The 15,413-nt window shown below is 37.9% G+C and overlaps 1 protein-coding gene across 3 annotated transcripts in view; it reads left to right on the top strand.

The window, feature by feature from the left end:
• The first annotated feature begins 1,892 nt into the window (after positions 1-1,892).
• Positions 1,893-15,413, top strand: part of LOC107100344 (poly(rC)-binding protein 4-like) — a 50,999-nt gene continuing 37,478 nt past the window's right edge. For all 3 annotated transcript variants that reach the window (XM_015398795.1, XM_015398798.1, XM_015398797.1), the window contains exons 1-3: positions 1,893-2,224; positions 4,674-4,697; positions 7,828-7,860. In XM_015398795.1, coding sequence (XP_015254281.1) covers positions 2,090-2,224; positions 4,674-4,697; positions 7,828-7,860 — 192 coding nt within the window. In that variant the 5' untranslated portion in view covers positions 1,893-2,089. The remainder of the gene's footprint in view (positions 2,225-4,673; positions 4,698-7,827; positions 7,861-15,413) is intronic.

Here is a 15,413-nt window from a genome sequence, read left to right as displayed (position 1 = left end):
CCAGTGCTGCTCTGAACACTGGCGAACCGGGACTGAAAAGTGAAGGGGAAGTTCCTGTGGTTAGTTTAGCCTTAGTGGGAAATTTGAGCTTTGATTTGCACAAGGGAATTAAGGCAACAGGACTAACGTCATTATCCTGCTGAAAGACCCAATGATGACCCATCTTCAGCTTTTTGGCAGAGGCCATCAGGATTTTATTTAAAATTTTCTGGTATTTCAAAGCAATCATGATGCCATGCAGCCTAACAAGGTTCCCAGGGCCTTTAGAAGAGAAACAGGCATTACAGATCCTCCACCATACTTCACTGTGGGCATGAGGTGCTTTTTGGCATACTCATCTTTTGTTTTAGGCCAGACCCACTTAGAGTTTGGGCTAAAGCTGGGACTAAAAGCTCAATCTTAGTCCCATCTGACCAAAGCACAACATCCCAGTTGAAGTCCCAGTGCCGCTTAGCAAACTCCAGACGTTTACGTTTGTGAGTGTTGGTGAGAAAAGGCTTTTTCCTTGCATGCCCTCCAAACAGCTTGTTGGCATGTAGAGAGCATCTGATGGTTGTTTTGGAGACTTTGTGACCCCAAGATTCCACTGTTTGTTGCAATTCTGTGACAGTAAGTGTTGGACTTTTTTACTTCTGTTACCATCCCCTTCACTGTGCGTTGTGGCAAGATAAACTTGGGACCTCTTTCAGCCTTGTTTGTCACTGTTCCAGTTGTTTTAAACTTCTTAATGATTCCTCTAACTGAAGATACAGACAAGTTAAGGCGAGTGGCTATTTTCTTATAACCATTGCCTGATTTATGAAGGTCGACGCACATCTGCCTTACTTGAATTGTGTGTTCTCTTGTCTTTGCAATGCTGACTAAATGGTTTAGGCATCTGCGTCACGTCATATTTATACCCCAGGGAAACAGGAAGTCATGAATTACTAATGAAAATTTCCTAGATACCCTGACCAACTTTAGCAACTACAGAAAAATAAATTTAAAGGAAATCAATCACTTTATTTAGCTGAATTTTTAGGGGTGCCAATAATTGTGGGACACATGATTTCATGTTTTTTATCTTCTAAATGTGTGATTTTATTTTTACCACCAAAGTAATATACTTAAATAAAAGGTTGGATTTTTCTCTTTTTTTGCATTTTGGTTCTTTGTTGTTAAAAAGTAAAGTAGAATTTTTTTAAATCCTCAACCACATCTTAAACAGGGGTGCCAATAATTGCGAAGGGCACTGTAAATAACTATTTTATGTTGGGAGCAGTGGCTGTTCTAAAGCCTAACCGCTGCTTGGAGGAAGGATATGAGATGGCGCTCCTTGGTGCATAGAGAATACAGGCATCTGTCACTGAAGGAGCTCTTTCTGTTGGCTGTTGGGGGTTGGCAGTGTGGGGGTGTAATTCATTGTAGTAATTTTTGCCAGAACACTATTTGTTGTAAAACTTGGAATTCAGCATCATTGATTAACACAGAATATATCTAAATCTACCTGAAATATGTGTTGCTCTAAATTTTTTTTATAAATTTTTTTTTTTTTATTGAAACATTACCTTGAATGTCTGAGAAGTAAAAGAAGCATCCAACCCTGATCATTATCCTTCGAGCTTGTAAAGAAATGTTGACTGACCCATATGTTAAACATATTTTTTGAGATGCTTGGAGTTTTATTTTTGTTTGTTTGTTTTTTCCCATTTAAACTTTAAGTACCATAAGGTAGCAGCTATGAACCAAACTGTTTGGTTTTAACAGATTTTTTTTTTTTTATGTTGTTTTTTATTCCAGAAGGTAAAAAAGCCATAAATATCTGAACCAATTTGTAAAAATCTAGAAGTAAGTTCAAAAATAGACAAATTGTATATTTATCAGTTCTTCTCTGTCTGCTTCCTACAGAACGAGAAACGAAGGAAGAAGGACGCTTCCCTGTCTACCACCAGTTTGACCAGTCCAGTCCAATCGTCAGAATCCCAAACACCAAAACCGTTGTTTCCCCCGACTTTATTCGGGGCTTTTTAAGCATTCCTCAGCGGGTTCTTCCAAAACATTCTCTGTGGTGTTCTGCACAGCTCCACTCGCCTCGGGGCCTTGGACCTTCATGCGTCTCTTAGCAGCAGAGTCCACCCACACCTTCACCCACCACACCACCACCCGTACCATGAGCTGTGAACAGGAGTTTGGAGACGGGGCCATGGGGGTCACGCTCACCCTGCGCCTTCTAATGCACGGAAAGGTAACGAGTGAAGCATGCGCTCTGGACTACTACATCAAACAATCCTGAATGAAGACTTTATTACAGGTTTTTATTTACCTATGGGGGGTAGCTAAACTAGATGTTAAAGCATATCGCCGCCACAAGACGCATGTTGAAAATGTCACCAAAATGGGTGGTGTGGTCCGGAAGAGGAAAAGTAACAGGTAATATAATACATTAAACAATCTGTGAAAATAGAACAAAATTTATGCTGAAAAATAAAATGCTCACCTGAAAAAGTGCTATCAGTAAAAGCTCAATATGTTCACAATTTCAGCTCCTGTCTCGTTATGGGGCATATCTGAGTGAGATAGTTTGATTGTGCGCTACATTTGTACTTGGATCTTAGAATAGATGGAACACTGTGTTTTTCACTGTTGTGGTGTTAACAGTCCCTGTATTGGCCTAATAAAAAACTATGGAAACTACTAGCGTCCACAAACAGGAAACTGGAAATCTCATCACCTCGTAAATGTATGGCACTCCAACTTCCCAGTTCCAAAGTAAACCGTTATATCAGAAAGTGGAGCTATGACAAATACATGGATAACTGCATTCGTTATATTTAGTGTATAGAGGGGTTAAGGTCAAAATAGCTGAATTAAACAATGTAACAGACAATTGTCAAAATTTTACCTGTAACATAAAGATAGGTCCTTTCAATTCAATTCAGTCTATCTCTTTAGCGCCAATTCACACCACGTCATCTCAAGGTACGTTACGGTTCAACCAGATCATAGAGTGAAAATGATTTTAAAGAAAACCAGTTGATTGCATCGACTCATTGACTCGAAGGCAATCCCTCTTTCAAGGTCCTTTTTCTGCGAACACAGAGTAAATTTTAAGTTCAGATTCACTTTCAGCTAAATGAAATCAATCTGCTGTACATGAGGCTCCAGACGTGGTCACAGCTCTACTTTCATTTGATAAAAAATACTGAAAGGCCAAATGTTCAACATGTCGCCTCTAAAAGGACAGTACCTTCTTGTAATTAATTGGATTAAACAATGTGCTAAGCGATAGTGCAGGCCTCTTGGACAATTACTGGGATTTGATAAAGTCCAATAAATCTATTAGAGCTGCTCTTTATTTATCACACAGGTTTATAATGATTCATTCCAAAACAGCTCTATACCAAAATTAGCAGTTGTTACTAGTTTTGGTATAGTAGAGACTAAAGATTGTATGATTTACAAGCTGCTTAGGAGTCTGCAACATTAAGCTAAGAGGCATCTGGTGGTGATGTTTGGTTTATGGAGCTTCATACTGTGTTTTCCCATCAGGCTGGATGGTCGTGTTCTGTTTACCTGCTAAGTGTGAAGGGGAGACTTTTTACAACATGACGCTTTGACATCTTTAATGGTTTTAACATCACTGCTGTGACGCCTTTTTTCCTTTCAACAATCTGCATGAGCTCCAAATTGACATTTGCACTGGGCCTATTTCTTTTTACTTCCCACTCCTGAAGTCCAGAAAATAAACAATAAACTTCAAACTCTTTGGTAGAAGGTTCAGTCAGTAGACTGAACAGATTCAACTGTCAGGTCATTGTTTCTGTCTTTATCAAATACTTTCTAAAATTTTAACCTTGTTGACGTTGGCCAGTCACACATGGGTTAATCAGTCTATCCAGTAATAAAATACAGAAACCAAAGGAGCTGGCTGATGATCAGGAAGTACAGTAGCAGAGTTTAGGAGTGGTGGTCTAGTGGATAGGGCATAGAGAGGTTCTGAGTTCAAGCCCCACTCCCACAGACTGCCACACTGGGTTCCTGGGCAAAGACCCTTAACCCCACACTGCTTCCAGGGCGATGCACAATGGTATGTCTCTCCCCCTCTCTCATACCTCCTTTCCTATGAGTCACTAGAGCCGTAAAAACTCAAAAGAAAAAAAAAAAAAGAAAATAAATGAAGAGAGTTAATTTTATTGGTCTGTACTTGTATCAGTGTAATGACAATAAAAGCTGGATAGAATAGTTGGTTCTATTGGATCAATGTTTCAAGTTTACAAGTTTTTTTCTGAAATGTTAAATACTCCAACATCTAACATTGTCTCAGTTACTGCATTTTTAGATTCAGACAACTTTATTTATCCCTTAGGGACAAATCTGTTCACAGACATTGGTTGCAGCAAAGGGCAAAAACATTCCATACACAGACACATAGTTAGACAGAGATGGACAGGACGGAGGAAAAGCAGTGGATCCAGCCATAAAGTGCAGCAGTTTCCCATCAGCAGCAAAGTCACAAGGGTTGATTTATGTCGTTTGATGTTCCTTTTAAATCAATGTTGTACAGATAATAACTCTGTAGACTGTTTTGTCACTCTGCTGTTCCAAAACAAGTTCACCAACAGTTCAACAACCTTTAGTGCTGCAGACAGAAGTGAATATTTTTCTAACCGGGTGTTTTTTTTTTTCCTCCACAGGAAGTTGGGAGCATTATTGGAAAGGTGAGTTACTAACTGCTGCTGCAGCAGGTTCATTTGTGATCACAGTAAAGCAGCACCTCTGTCACATCATGTCAAATGTGAAGAAACTACCTAATGGAAGAAAAAACAAATATAAATATGTCCACATATTTTAGCTATTTGGCTTTTCAGATCAGAGCGGCGGTCAGTGTAATTCTCCAACAATGTGAAACACTCATTAATCACATGTCCGATTTCCAGTTGGACTCCGTCGTCTGTCTGTCTTTTCTCTGAACAAAAGCTGCTCTCAAGAGTTGCAAGTAAAGCTGCTGTATAAGATGAGACGTGGAAGTGCAACAATTTCTCAATTTCTCAGGAAAATACAAAAATATTATAATACTACAAATATATTAACTTTCTGCTTCGTTGAAGAAAAGGCTTCACAGCATTCGATGCAGGTCCAGCAGATTGTGCATTCTTCCGAAACGCCATCAGACAGCTAAATGTTGAAAAACTTCAAATAATGTCACAGACTCTGCATCCCACTAATAACACCAAACCAAAAATACTGCATATTTGCACCATGTGTATAATCACAAGTCTAGTTGTAAAAGAAAAAGAAAGGGGGGTGGAATATATATATATATATATATTTTTGGAAGCACATATAGCCTAATTAACTTAGTTTATTAACCTAAAGCAATATGCGTGGTATAGTTGTTACATGTCAGGTATGTCAGTCATTGACCTTGACCAAGGCACCTTACAGTAGAACTGCAGTCAGTCCCTAGACTGGCATGGCTATCACTGCCCCTGCATAGTTAGGGACTAATGCAGAGGACAAATATCCCTCTGGGATCAGCTTCATAGTCATGGTAGGCCACTTCTTTGACTTTATTTAGTTTGCTCAGGCTACTCGTAAGACCGCCAAAAGTTGAAATGGCAATATTGTTGCCATTACTGTTAAGATATAGTAGAAATTTTAAACATTCAATGAAATGTCTTAGGTGATAGTATGGGGAATGGTTATTTAGAAAGGGGGATGATTTTTAAGATTTTTTCAAGAAGGGGGATGCTCATCTCCCCTCAACTCAAGTACTGTGTATAATTCTTTGAGCTTCCATATCAATGCGTTTTTTGCACCACGTATGTTTGTTTTTTTTTTTCTCCTACACTGTTTACATTTGATCACTGCTGCACTTTATGGAATGAAAATGAACATTTACTGTGTGGAAAGCTGTACTAAACATAACTCTGTTTATACAAAATGACAGTAAAAGTTGGCTAAGTCTAAAATCTCCTGAATACTCCTATATGCGCAGAAGCAGCAGACGTCCAAATTCTCCTCACTGTCTTCTTTATGCATTAGCAGAGCAGGAAGTGGTCTCCAAAGGCTTGCAGCAGAGCAGAACTGAGTTGCTCTAAAATGAGACTTAGGGAGACTAGTGGGAAACTGAAATGGAGATTTCAGTGACATTTACTTTCTTTATTTACAGCAGGACATTTTTTCTTTATTCCTCAGGGTATTTCATCTTTCTAAGCTGATTTATATGCAACACTCAGAGTCAGTCGCTCTAACCTGTTAGTAGCCTGGAGCATCAGAAAACTGCTTCAGGGCTTCCTGGAGTCGGGAGACAAGAAGCATCATTCATTAAAAGAGCTTTGAATTCTTAACTCTCAAACCCACAATAATGATTGTTTTTCACTGAACTGGCTGCTTTCACTCTGGTAAAATAACTTGGACTCAAGCTTTATGTCTCCATACATTTTAACTAGAGAAAGTATCACAGCATATGCTTTATCCTAAAAACCAAGCGAAGAACATTACTGTAGCTCTTGGTCTTACATGTCAGTCTATGGGACAGCCCCTATTGGCAGGGGTCCTAAAGGACCTACTCTAATGAAAAGTGATGCCATGAGCTGTGAGTTAAACTGTTCCAAAGCACTTCTTTCTGCACTCAGTCTTTAACAATCTAAGCAGAACCTCTTGGATTGGGCATGTTTTCATATACTAACCTGAAAAAAGACCTCACGTTATGAAAGATGTTAATATTTATATTTTCAGTGTTTGCTTTTGGCTTTAATTTGAACAGTTACTTGCTGCAATCTGAGCCTTGCTGCTCACTCAGTCGATCCAAGAAACAGAAAACACTGCTATTGGTTTAATGGTTTCATTGTCAACATTATCTTGTGCTTTAAAAATCCACAAGAACAATGAACAGGGAGTCTGGATGTTTCTGTTGTTGTTGTGTTTTTTTTTACCACCTTCTTCGTCTTTTTGGACAAATGTAGCAACATCTTGCTAATAATGGCCTGAGGTGGAATATAAACAACAACCAGGATAAATGTGGAAAACTCCCATTTCTACTTCATATTAACAGTAAAGGCAATGACAGGCCAGATGTAGAAGGAATGACTATTCCCCTGCTGATTTTTCAGTAACCAACAAATAAAATACAAGAATGTTATTCTTTGGGGAGGAAATATTTTCATTAAATATACAGAAAAGGGATGAAAATGTTATGAATTTGCTTTTCAAACTGAATTTTAGGCTCTGAAGTAACAATTACATCTTGGAAAGGTTTGATATCCTATATCATATATCATATATTAAATGTAAAAACACTTTTAATCATTATAGGATTAAATTGCATCAAAAAAAAAAGATTAAAATAAATAGAAACACACACAACAAACACACATGGTCATAATACACACACACAAGAAACTGCTCCTTTAGTCATGTTGTTCTGGATGCTTAGCTGCTGCAAACTGTTAGTACATTTTTATTTGAAAAAGTAGGTTGTGTGATCCACCCAGGAGGAGTTAGTGAAAGCCAATAAGGCTTAACATTCCCCTGTGTATTCAACTGTTTTTATTGATTAGTGAGTAATATGTTAATTAATCAATGCCCAAATAGACCGTATGATGGGTTTGACTTTGCATAACCATAAACCTCCAGTATATTTAAAGTGATAAGTTTTATAGAACAGAAGAGTCTAGTTTCATTTAAGATGCACATAAACATTTTGGTTTAATAGACAGAATCCTTCTCTTCTGCTCTGTCATTAATGGAGCATTTTATTAAGCCTTTATTATCTCTGAGCACTTCGGCACTGTTCCTTAAAGCCTGTCAAGAACCTTATGTTATTTTCTGCTCCTCTCTCTGCAGAAAGGAGAAACCGTGAAGAGAATACGAGAAGAGGTAAGCCCCTCATCATCTCTCCTCCTCATCTTCTACTGCTGATCCATGACAACCCTTCAAATGCAGCTCACATGTGTTCGGCTAATTACAGCCGCTGCAGCGATCCTCCATGACACAATGACAAGTGAGAGGTATTAGTTTAATTCTCTGTGCCGTATCCAGCTTCCTTATATACATACATATGGTTTTATATATACATTACCATGCATAAAACATTCAGACATTTCTTTTTTTTCTGTTGTAGCCCATATCTGAAGGCCCGGTAGTAAAGGTTTCAATCAGAGCATTCAATGAGCACAGATAAATATGTTACTGAACTGTTTCTATAGATCTGAAGAATGAAAAAATAAATAGCTCAAGGTGTGCGGTGTTTCGGAGCTCCTGCTGTGATTCTAGAAAATAAAACATCTCTTTTAGCATCAAAAGATATGTCTGGGGTGTTGGGGGTAGTGGGTATCTGTCTTCTTTCTTTGCATTAGCATCCATGTCAGAGAGGCAGGCATGAAATGGAGGGAAAAAAATTATAAATCATACTAAATTGGATTATAATAAAGCACAACGAGAAGAAAAAAAACGCTTTTTAAACATTGCCTCTTTCAACGGTGCAGTTTTTTCCTCTCCAACAGTTTATAGAATAGTACATAGAATGGCATTTAGACATGTGCCTAAAAATGTCTTCCATCAAATACAGTCTGAGTCCTGCTTCTATTAGAATGCCAATTTCATTTGCTAAAAGCAGCTGTAAATATGATGTATGATTGTTAAGATGAGAGCGCAACTGTGTTTATCACCAGGAGGAATTAGTGCATGTTAGAGGTCTGCTGTCAATCAAGTGAACTTTTACTGGGATGGAGGAAAACTTGCAGGACGTCCTGTTCTGTAGGGAGAATTTGGCTTTTAAAGCTGCCCTGCTGAGACATGGAGCTGCACGCCAAGTTATGAGGGGAGGTGGTTAGTGTATGCTGGCCTGTTCCAGGATTTGGTTCTTATAAAAAAAAGGGCAAAATTCTGGGTTGCCTTCCAATTTGAGCCTGTTTTGTGGTTGCCATGAGCTGGATGACTGAGAAACTTTTAAAGTAGTAATCTTCAGCCTGCAGCATAGAGGTTTGCAACCTCTGAATTTCCCTTTGGGATTATTGAATGGAATTGAACTGAACTCCAGACAGGTCAAAGGTCACAAAAGGATACCTACTCTTCAGGTTATAGATGATTTCACTCAGTGAAGTTACTTATCATTTTCTTTTGATTTCATTGTGTTATTTATCCCCTGAACATTAAGCTTCATTTTAATGTCTGAGGTTAAAGCAGTTCTTCAAAACTTTCAGTGTTAGTCGCTTTTGGCTCCCCCCACTGGACAAAAACTGTATAGTTTTGCCTGAACGAAGACAGCATTTCCCATGAGGACCAGCAGATTATGTTCTGCGTTGCATGAAATAAGATGCACATCCGGAGAGTTCGGTTGCACTTTATTTAGCCACCTTGCCGACAACATTGGTATTCATTATAGACTCTGTAAACAACAATTCCCAGCATACATAGCGATACCTGCATGGCTACAGTAAGTGATAAAGGAGAGAAGCTTATTTTGCATTTAAAATACAAAATATCCAAATACATCAAGGCTTGTTTCAAGACTGAAAAACAAATGGCCTCCAGGGGAGAGTTAAGGTCCAGAATCGCTGTTGACAAAAAAGACCTGTCCCATAAGGGGCGTTTCCAGCAGCTTTTTCTATTATGCATTTTTAAGTATTGCATCAGAAAAGCTTACTGGAAATAGCAAATTTGGGAAAAAAAAAAAAAAAAAAGTTTTTTGCTCGCTTGAGGTGGTTTTTGGCTTTTGTGAAAAAGCGTTGATGCACAGAAGGGTAGATGGAGACACTTTGTTTGAATTAGCTCTGACTTAGCGAACTTTAACCTCGCATGACTGATCAGCTGTTTCTAATGTCAGCATTTTCCTGGATCTTCCTGTTATGAGAGTAAACATGGCTGGAACCAACATGTCAGCTATGAGCCGACATGTTAACGTAAGAACAGCTTTCTCAGTAGCAATACACTGCAAAAATGATCTAGAAATAAGTAAAAATGTCTTAAATTAAGTGTATCTACCCTTAATTTGAGTAGGTAAATGAGATGATTTGCCAATGAAAGTAGTATCTTTACTCTTAAAATAAGATGATTAGATAATATGAACTTGAAATAATACAATGCAATGGTTTTTTTCTTATTTCAAATATAAATTGTCTTGTTCCATTGGCAAAGTGTCTCACTTTCATCCTCAATTCAAGAAAAAATGTACTTATTTTAAGAAAAAATTACTCACTTAGATTTCCATTTTTTGCAGTGTACACTTATTAAAACTTTCCTCCATTTCTAATCTGAGCTCCAACAGATTGCAGCCTCTACTTCCTATTTATTACGGGCATGCATGAGGCCAAAATGTAGACGATGATGTATCACAATATTACGCTTTGTTAATTTGCTTTAAGACCAGCGGAAACAAGGCACATTTGCATTTGCTTTTTATCAAACTTCCAGAAGTTTGCTTAAAATTCAAAATTCACTTCAATGGAAACACTTTTATATTTACCAGAAACATCTTCATGATCCTAAAGTTTTAAGGGAAAGGATTCTATGGACTGATGGGATAGAAATTGACCTTTAGGAAGGTGTTTTCTCCATCATTTGTTGAGTACAAAACCTACTTTCAGTCAAACACGGTGATGGCAGTATGATGTTGTGAAATTAAAACAATGTAGCAAATAAGAGTGGGTCAATTTTCCTCCCTTGTGATGTTAAAGATTCATTTCCAGTTATCACTAACAACTAAGAAAAAACGATTAGTTTTAGGGGGTAAGTATCTTTTTTTATCTCCTTAAAAATGAAATACTTTCTCATCCATTCCTCTCTGAGTTGAAGCAGTAAAACTAAACAGCAAAGCAGAAGAATTCTGTATCTTTGTGCTTCTCATAAAACTTTTAAATCTCCAGCAGAAGAAGCTTGTTCGGCCAAGCATTATGATCCTCATCGCTGACTACAAACGTCTGTAAATTCATCCAAAATTCTAATACTTTCATTAAAAAGCAGAGCTCCCATGGTTTATTTCCATAATGTTTCCCCGATCAACGGCTGCTCTTGCATCTCCTGAGAAGACTTTTATTTGTAATCAGGCTGCAGCTGCAGCCACATGAATACTTAGACATGGGAATCGATAGGTTGGAATAGTTTGCATTCATCTCAGAGAAAGCAGAACTCTGGCTCATCAGTGACTCACAATGTTCTGAACACCTGCTGTGAATACCAACATTTATATATCAGAGCAAAGATGCAGAGCCTCCCTGAGAGGAGTCGCTTTGGAACTAAAATGATCCCCCAACAAGGAGGTGGAAAACAAGAATCCGAAAGAAATAAACACAATCACCTAAACATGCAGTGCAACAGAGAAACAGAATGTTTAATATAAAGTACATCAGCTAGCAATTTTAATGTAAAGTTATGGTTAAACAATAAATCTGTGGTTCTTACATCATTTAACTCTAAAATATGGATTAATCAGGCATAAAATGTCCAATGGTATGAACACAGGTTATTTCTGATTAGAAAAAAACACATAAAATGACTTCCAGACAGTAAACAGTCAATGCATATGAAAGCATATAGGTCTATTCTGTTGTCAATTACAGATCTGAAATAAAGTAAAATTGGAACTACAGTGAAGATGTTGTTAAATAATTGAATAAAAAGAGATGTTAATAATAAAGACTGTAATCATCAGCACATAGTTTGAAAAGAAACTTTGAATTTAGTGGGTTAACAATAAAAATGACCATCAGCCTCACTGTCTGATGCAATCATGTTGGAAGATTTTACAGCAAAGTAAAAGGGATAAAATTAGTCGATTATCAATATAATGGTTTCTGATGCTTTCTTTGTTTTCGTGTTGAAATGTCTCACTGTTATTGCTATTCCATCTGAGTCCAGGGTCACAACTCTGCTCTGTTGATTTAACAGATTCTAACAGTAATCTAACAGCTGGACAGTAAACTGATTGAATCCCTGGATTCTGGTGATGTTTTTAAGATGGAAGCAGCTTCATTTGATATTTGAGTCAAAAGTACTCATAGTATAGGCTTCTTATTATTTATAGCTATGTTGTCTGATCTAATTAGAATGCGTTTAGGGTCCACACTGGGAAAAACAACCTAGAAATAAGTAAAAATTTCTTAAATCAAGTATATATCCCCTTAATCTTAGTACCGGTAGGTAAGATAAGATATTTAGATAATATGTACTTGTAATAAGACAATGGAGTTGCTTTTTCTTATTTTAAATGTAAATTGTCTTGGCAAAGTATCTCACTTACCTCCTCCATTCAAGACAAAATACACTTATTTTAAGAAAAAAATGACTTATTTAGATTTCATTTATTTGCAGTGCAAAGGGTGAAAATTCCTGCATGAATCTGTTATGAGACCTTAGTAAACCATCAGTTGGTACTCAAGAGAAAAATAAAGGAAACAGCTCTAAGATGAAACCTTGAGAGATGCAATTTTCTAAAGATGAATGTTTGTTGTCAAATAAATTTATTGAATATTGATTTTTCAACACCAAAACCAAAAGTGTGACAGCGCTAAAAAGGGGAAGTGTTATTTCTTATTTCATGGGATTCTGTATCCTCAAAAAATTGCGATGAAGATTGATTGTAATGTGAACTTGAGCGTTTAAAGAGACATTTGTAAAATAGAGTAGGAGCCTAACAGCTGGCTGGGCTTCTGGCGACGTCTTTGAAACACCTGATCAGTTTCATGACAGGAAACAGAAGCATCTTCCAATGCTTCTACAAGTCAATGTTGTGTAGTTTTGGTCCAGCTTTTATAAAGTGATTCTGACCTCATGGTTCTGAAGAACAGGTTTCATTAAATGGAGCATGTTCAGTGTGGACAGCCTATGCTCTACGATGGCTTCATGTTTAGACCATCAGCTGGTGGAGAACCTGTTTGCTTTGCTCCATAAAGCCACTGCTGTCACCTCCGTTATATTATGAGGCTGTTTTGATGCAATGCAGTCAGAGTGACTTTTTAAATAATGGATAAAGTGAAATTATGTCCATAAGTTCATGAACTATAGGCTCTGTTTTATCTCTCACTACTGGTGAATCAGTGGCCAATATTAGATGGTTTAAGGTGAAATCCCCTCCTTCACATTTAGCCAGTGGAGCCACGGCTGGCTGGTAGAAATGGGCCCGGTTTTATTGTCTTACCCTCCTCCGTGTTCTTTCCTTCTCTTCATTCTTGTTCTCGTTTTCAGACTGTCATTTTTTCTAGTTGTCCCTGTTTTGTGTGTGTGTGTTTTTTTTTTTTTTTTTCAAAATAAAGTTTGACATTTCTCTCCTGTTTGACCTTCGTTCTTAGTACTCTGCTTCTTCTTTCATCTAAAGCCAGTTCAATCTGAAAAACTCAGATGGAGAAAACAGACAATTAGAAGAAATGTAATGATACAATTACTTGGTCTTCAGTGCTCAGACCTCGGCAGGAAACATAGCACTTAATTTTTATAGATGAACAGGATTAAAGTACAGGGCTGTTTCCCAGGCCTGAAACCGGTGGTGGAGTGGAGATAGATGAAGTTGGTCAGTCTGTAGACTGCTGGTTAGCGAGGCGGTCTGCTGAGCTTTGTGGGGAGATCCAGTGGATTGCATGAGCTGATACTAGAGCTTCACTCAGGGACCTGCAAGATGGAAGTCCAGTTTGGATAACACAGGTTGAGAGAACCTATCCATGATGAGCAAGCATGAAGCGACAGTGGAGAGGAAAAACTCCCTGTTGGGAAGAAACCTCTGGTAGAACCAGGCTCAACATGGCAGTCCTCTGCCGGACCGGTTCAAATAAGAGTCCGTGAGGAATGAAGTTTTAGCTACGACGGTGGAGGAGGGCTGGAGGTGGGTTGAAACTGGGTCATCTGAATGAAGTCACACGGCGCAATCACCGCCTGCGCACTAGGTAGCAGACGAGTTGCGGATCTGAGGCCTTTTAGGATGATCTCTGGATGCTGATTGGCTGTCGTAGGCAAATGAAGGCGAATAATCAGTTTATTCAGTAGAACTTCTGTCTAGGCTCCATTTTAGCATCTTTCAGGCAATTTTTTTAAGCCTTAAAAAGGTTTAAACCTTTATATTAAACCCGTTGTTGAAAACAATGGTGGCCTCCTAATAGGACTGGACAAGATCTCTGAATTCTGCTCCCTCTCTGTTTATGCTGCAGGAAATAATTTTTAATAAAAAAAAAAAAAACACCTTAGATTTATTCAAGAAGAGTAAAAAAATATAAAGATAAAAGACAAATGGAACAGACTTCTTATGTGAAATAATGAGAACTTAAACCCTGGACCAGCAGATGAGATGAGAGCAGATTATTTTCCTTGGTTATTTCAGTGGAGCTCAGACAGGAAACATGAATATTTAAAGAGATATTTACTTCTCAAGGACAAAAAACACTTTAAGACACAGCTTCACCTCATTTCTAAGATGTGCCTTCTTTTTTTATCTGCGAAATTCACTCTCTCCAAGGCTGTTTATTCAAAAACAAGGAACTATATTAATTTTCTCAAGCGAATTTCATACGGAAACACGTTTCAGATCTTCTTCTTCATCAAAACTCAGCCTTCAGGAACCGATGTTATGATAAACAGGGAAGCACACAAACAGAAGAAGACAATGTCCCTCTTCATCAAGTCAGTAAAAGCATTAATGTCAGGTTGCTGTTCTTCATCTCAGCTCCAAAAACACAGATGTCCGCACACATCTGCTTCTCTGGAGCCTGGAGAACACAGACTGAGGCAACAAGAAGACCTAATAAAGCAGAACAGAGCTCAGTAATCCAGTTGGATGACATGGCTGTCCATCATCCCTCCTCTCCAAATGAAGAGTAATGGAGACAAGCATCCCACACTGAAACAGCACAGCGATGTGCTGCTGCCCTCATTAGGATGACACGGGGGAGGGAAGTGGGCTGATGGGAAGAAGACAGGGCTAGATGAGAATCATAAGGTCCCAGTTCCTCGTCAATCAGAGCCAGTTAATTTAGTCGAGGAGAAATGGGGGGGACAGCTGCTTGGAAAAACAAAATCCTCCTAATTTAAAAACTCACTCATCCATTTATTGTTTCTGCAGCTTTAACAGGAGTCTCCAGACTGGTTAGCTAATTTTTTTCTATCAAGACATGAATACTAGATACTAGGGTTGTCACGATAATAAACTTTTCAACTCGATACCGATACGAAGTAAAATATTCGATACTCGATACCCTTTTCGATACCACAAGAATAAAAACAAAGACTCTAAAATTCAACAGAAATATTTTCATGACTAAAAAAAATACAAGAAATAAATAAAAAAAACAATAAGAATGATATTTTGAGGTTGTATGCTGTGCACAATATTAAGCAAGCTTGATAAAAAACTTACAAAATTAAAATTAATTCTAAAAGTTCCTTCCTTGGCTATGTTTTGCAGACATAACAATGATATTGGCCAAACCAGTTAAACAAAAATAATTCTC

Source organism: Cyprinodon variegatus, unplaced genomic scaffold, assembly GCF_000732505.1.
Source record: "Cyprinodon variegatus isolate N-32 unplaced genomic scaffold, C_variegatus-1.0 Scaffold962, whole genome shotgun sequence".
NCBI classification, from domain to species: domain Eukaryota; kingdom Metazoa; phylum Chordata; class Actinopteri; order Cyprinodontiformes; family Cyprinodontidae; genus Cyprinodon; species Cyprinodon variegatus.
The sequence above is the reverse complement of the archived record's forward strand: the minus strand, read 5'-3'. Positions and strand labels throughout refer to the sequence as shown.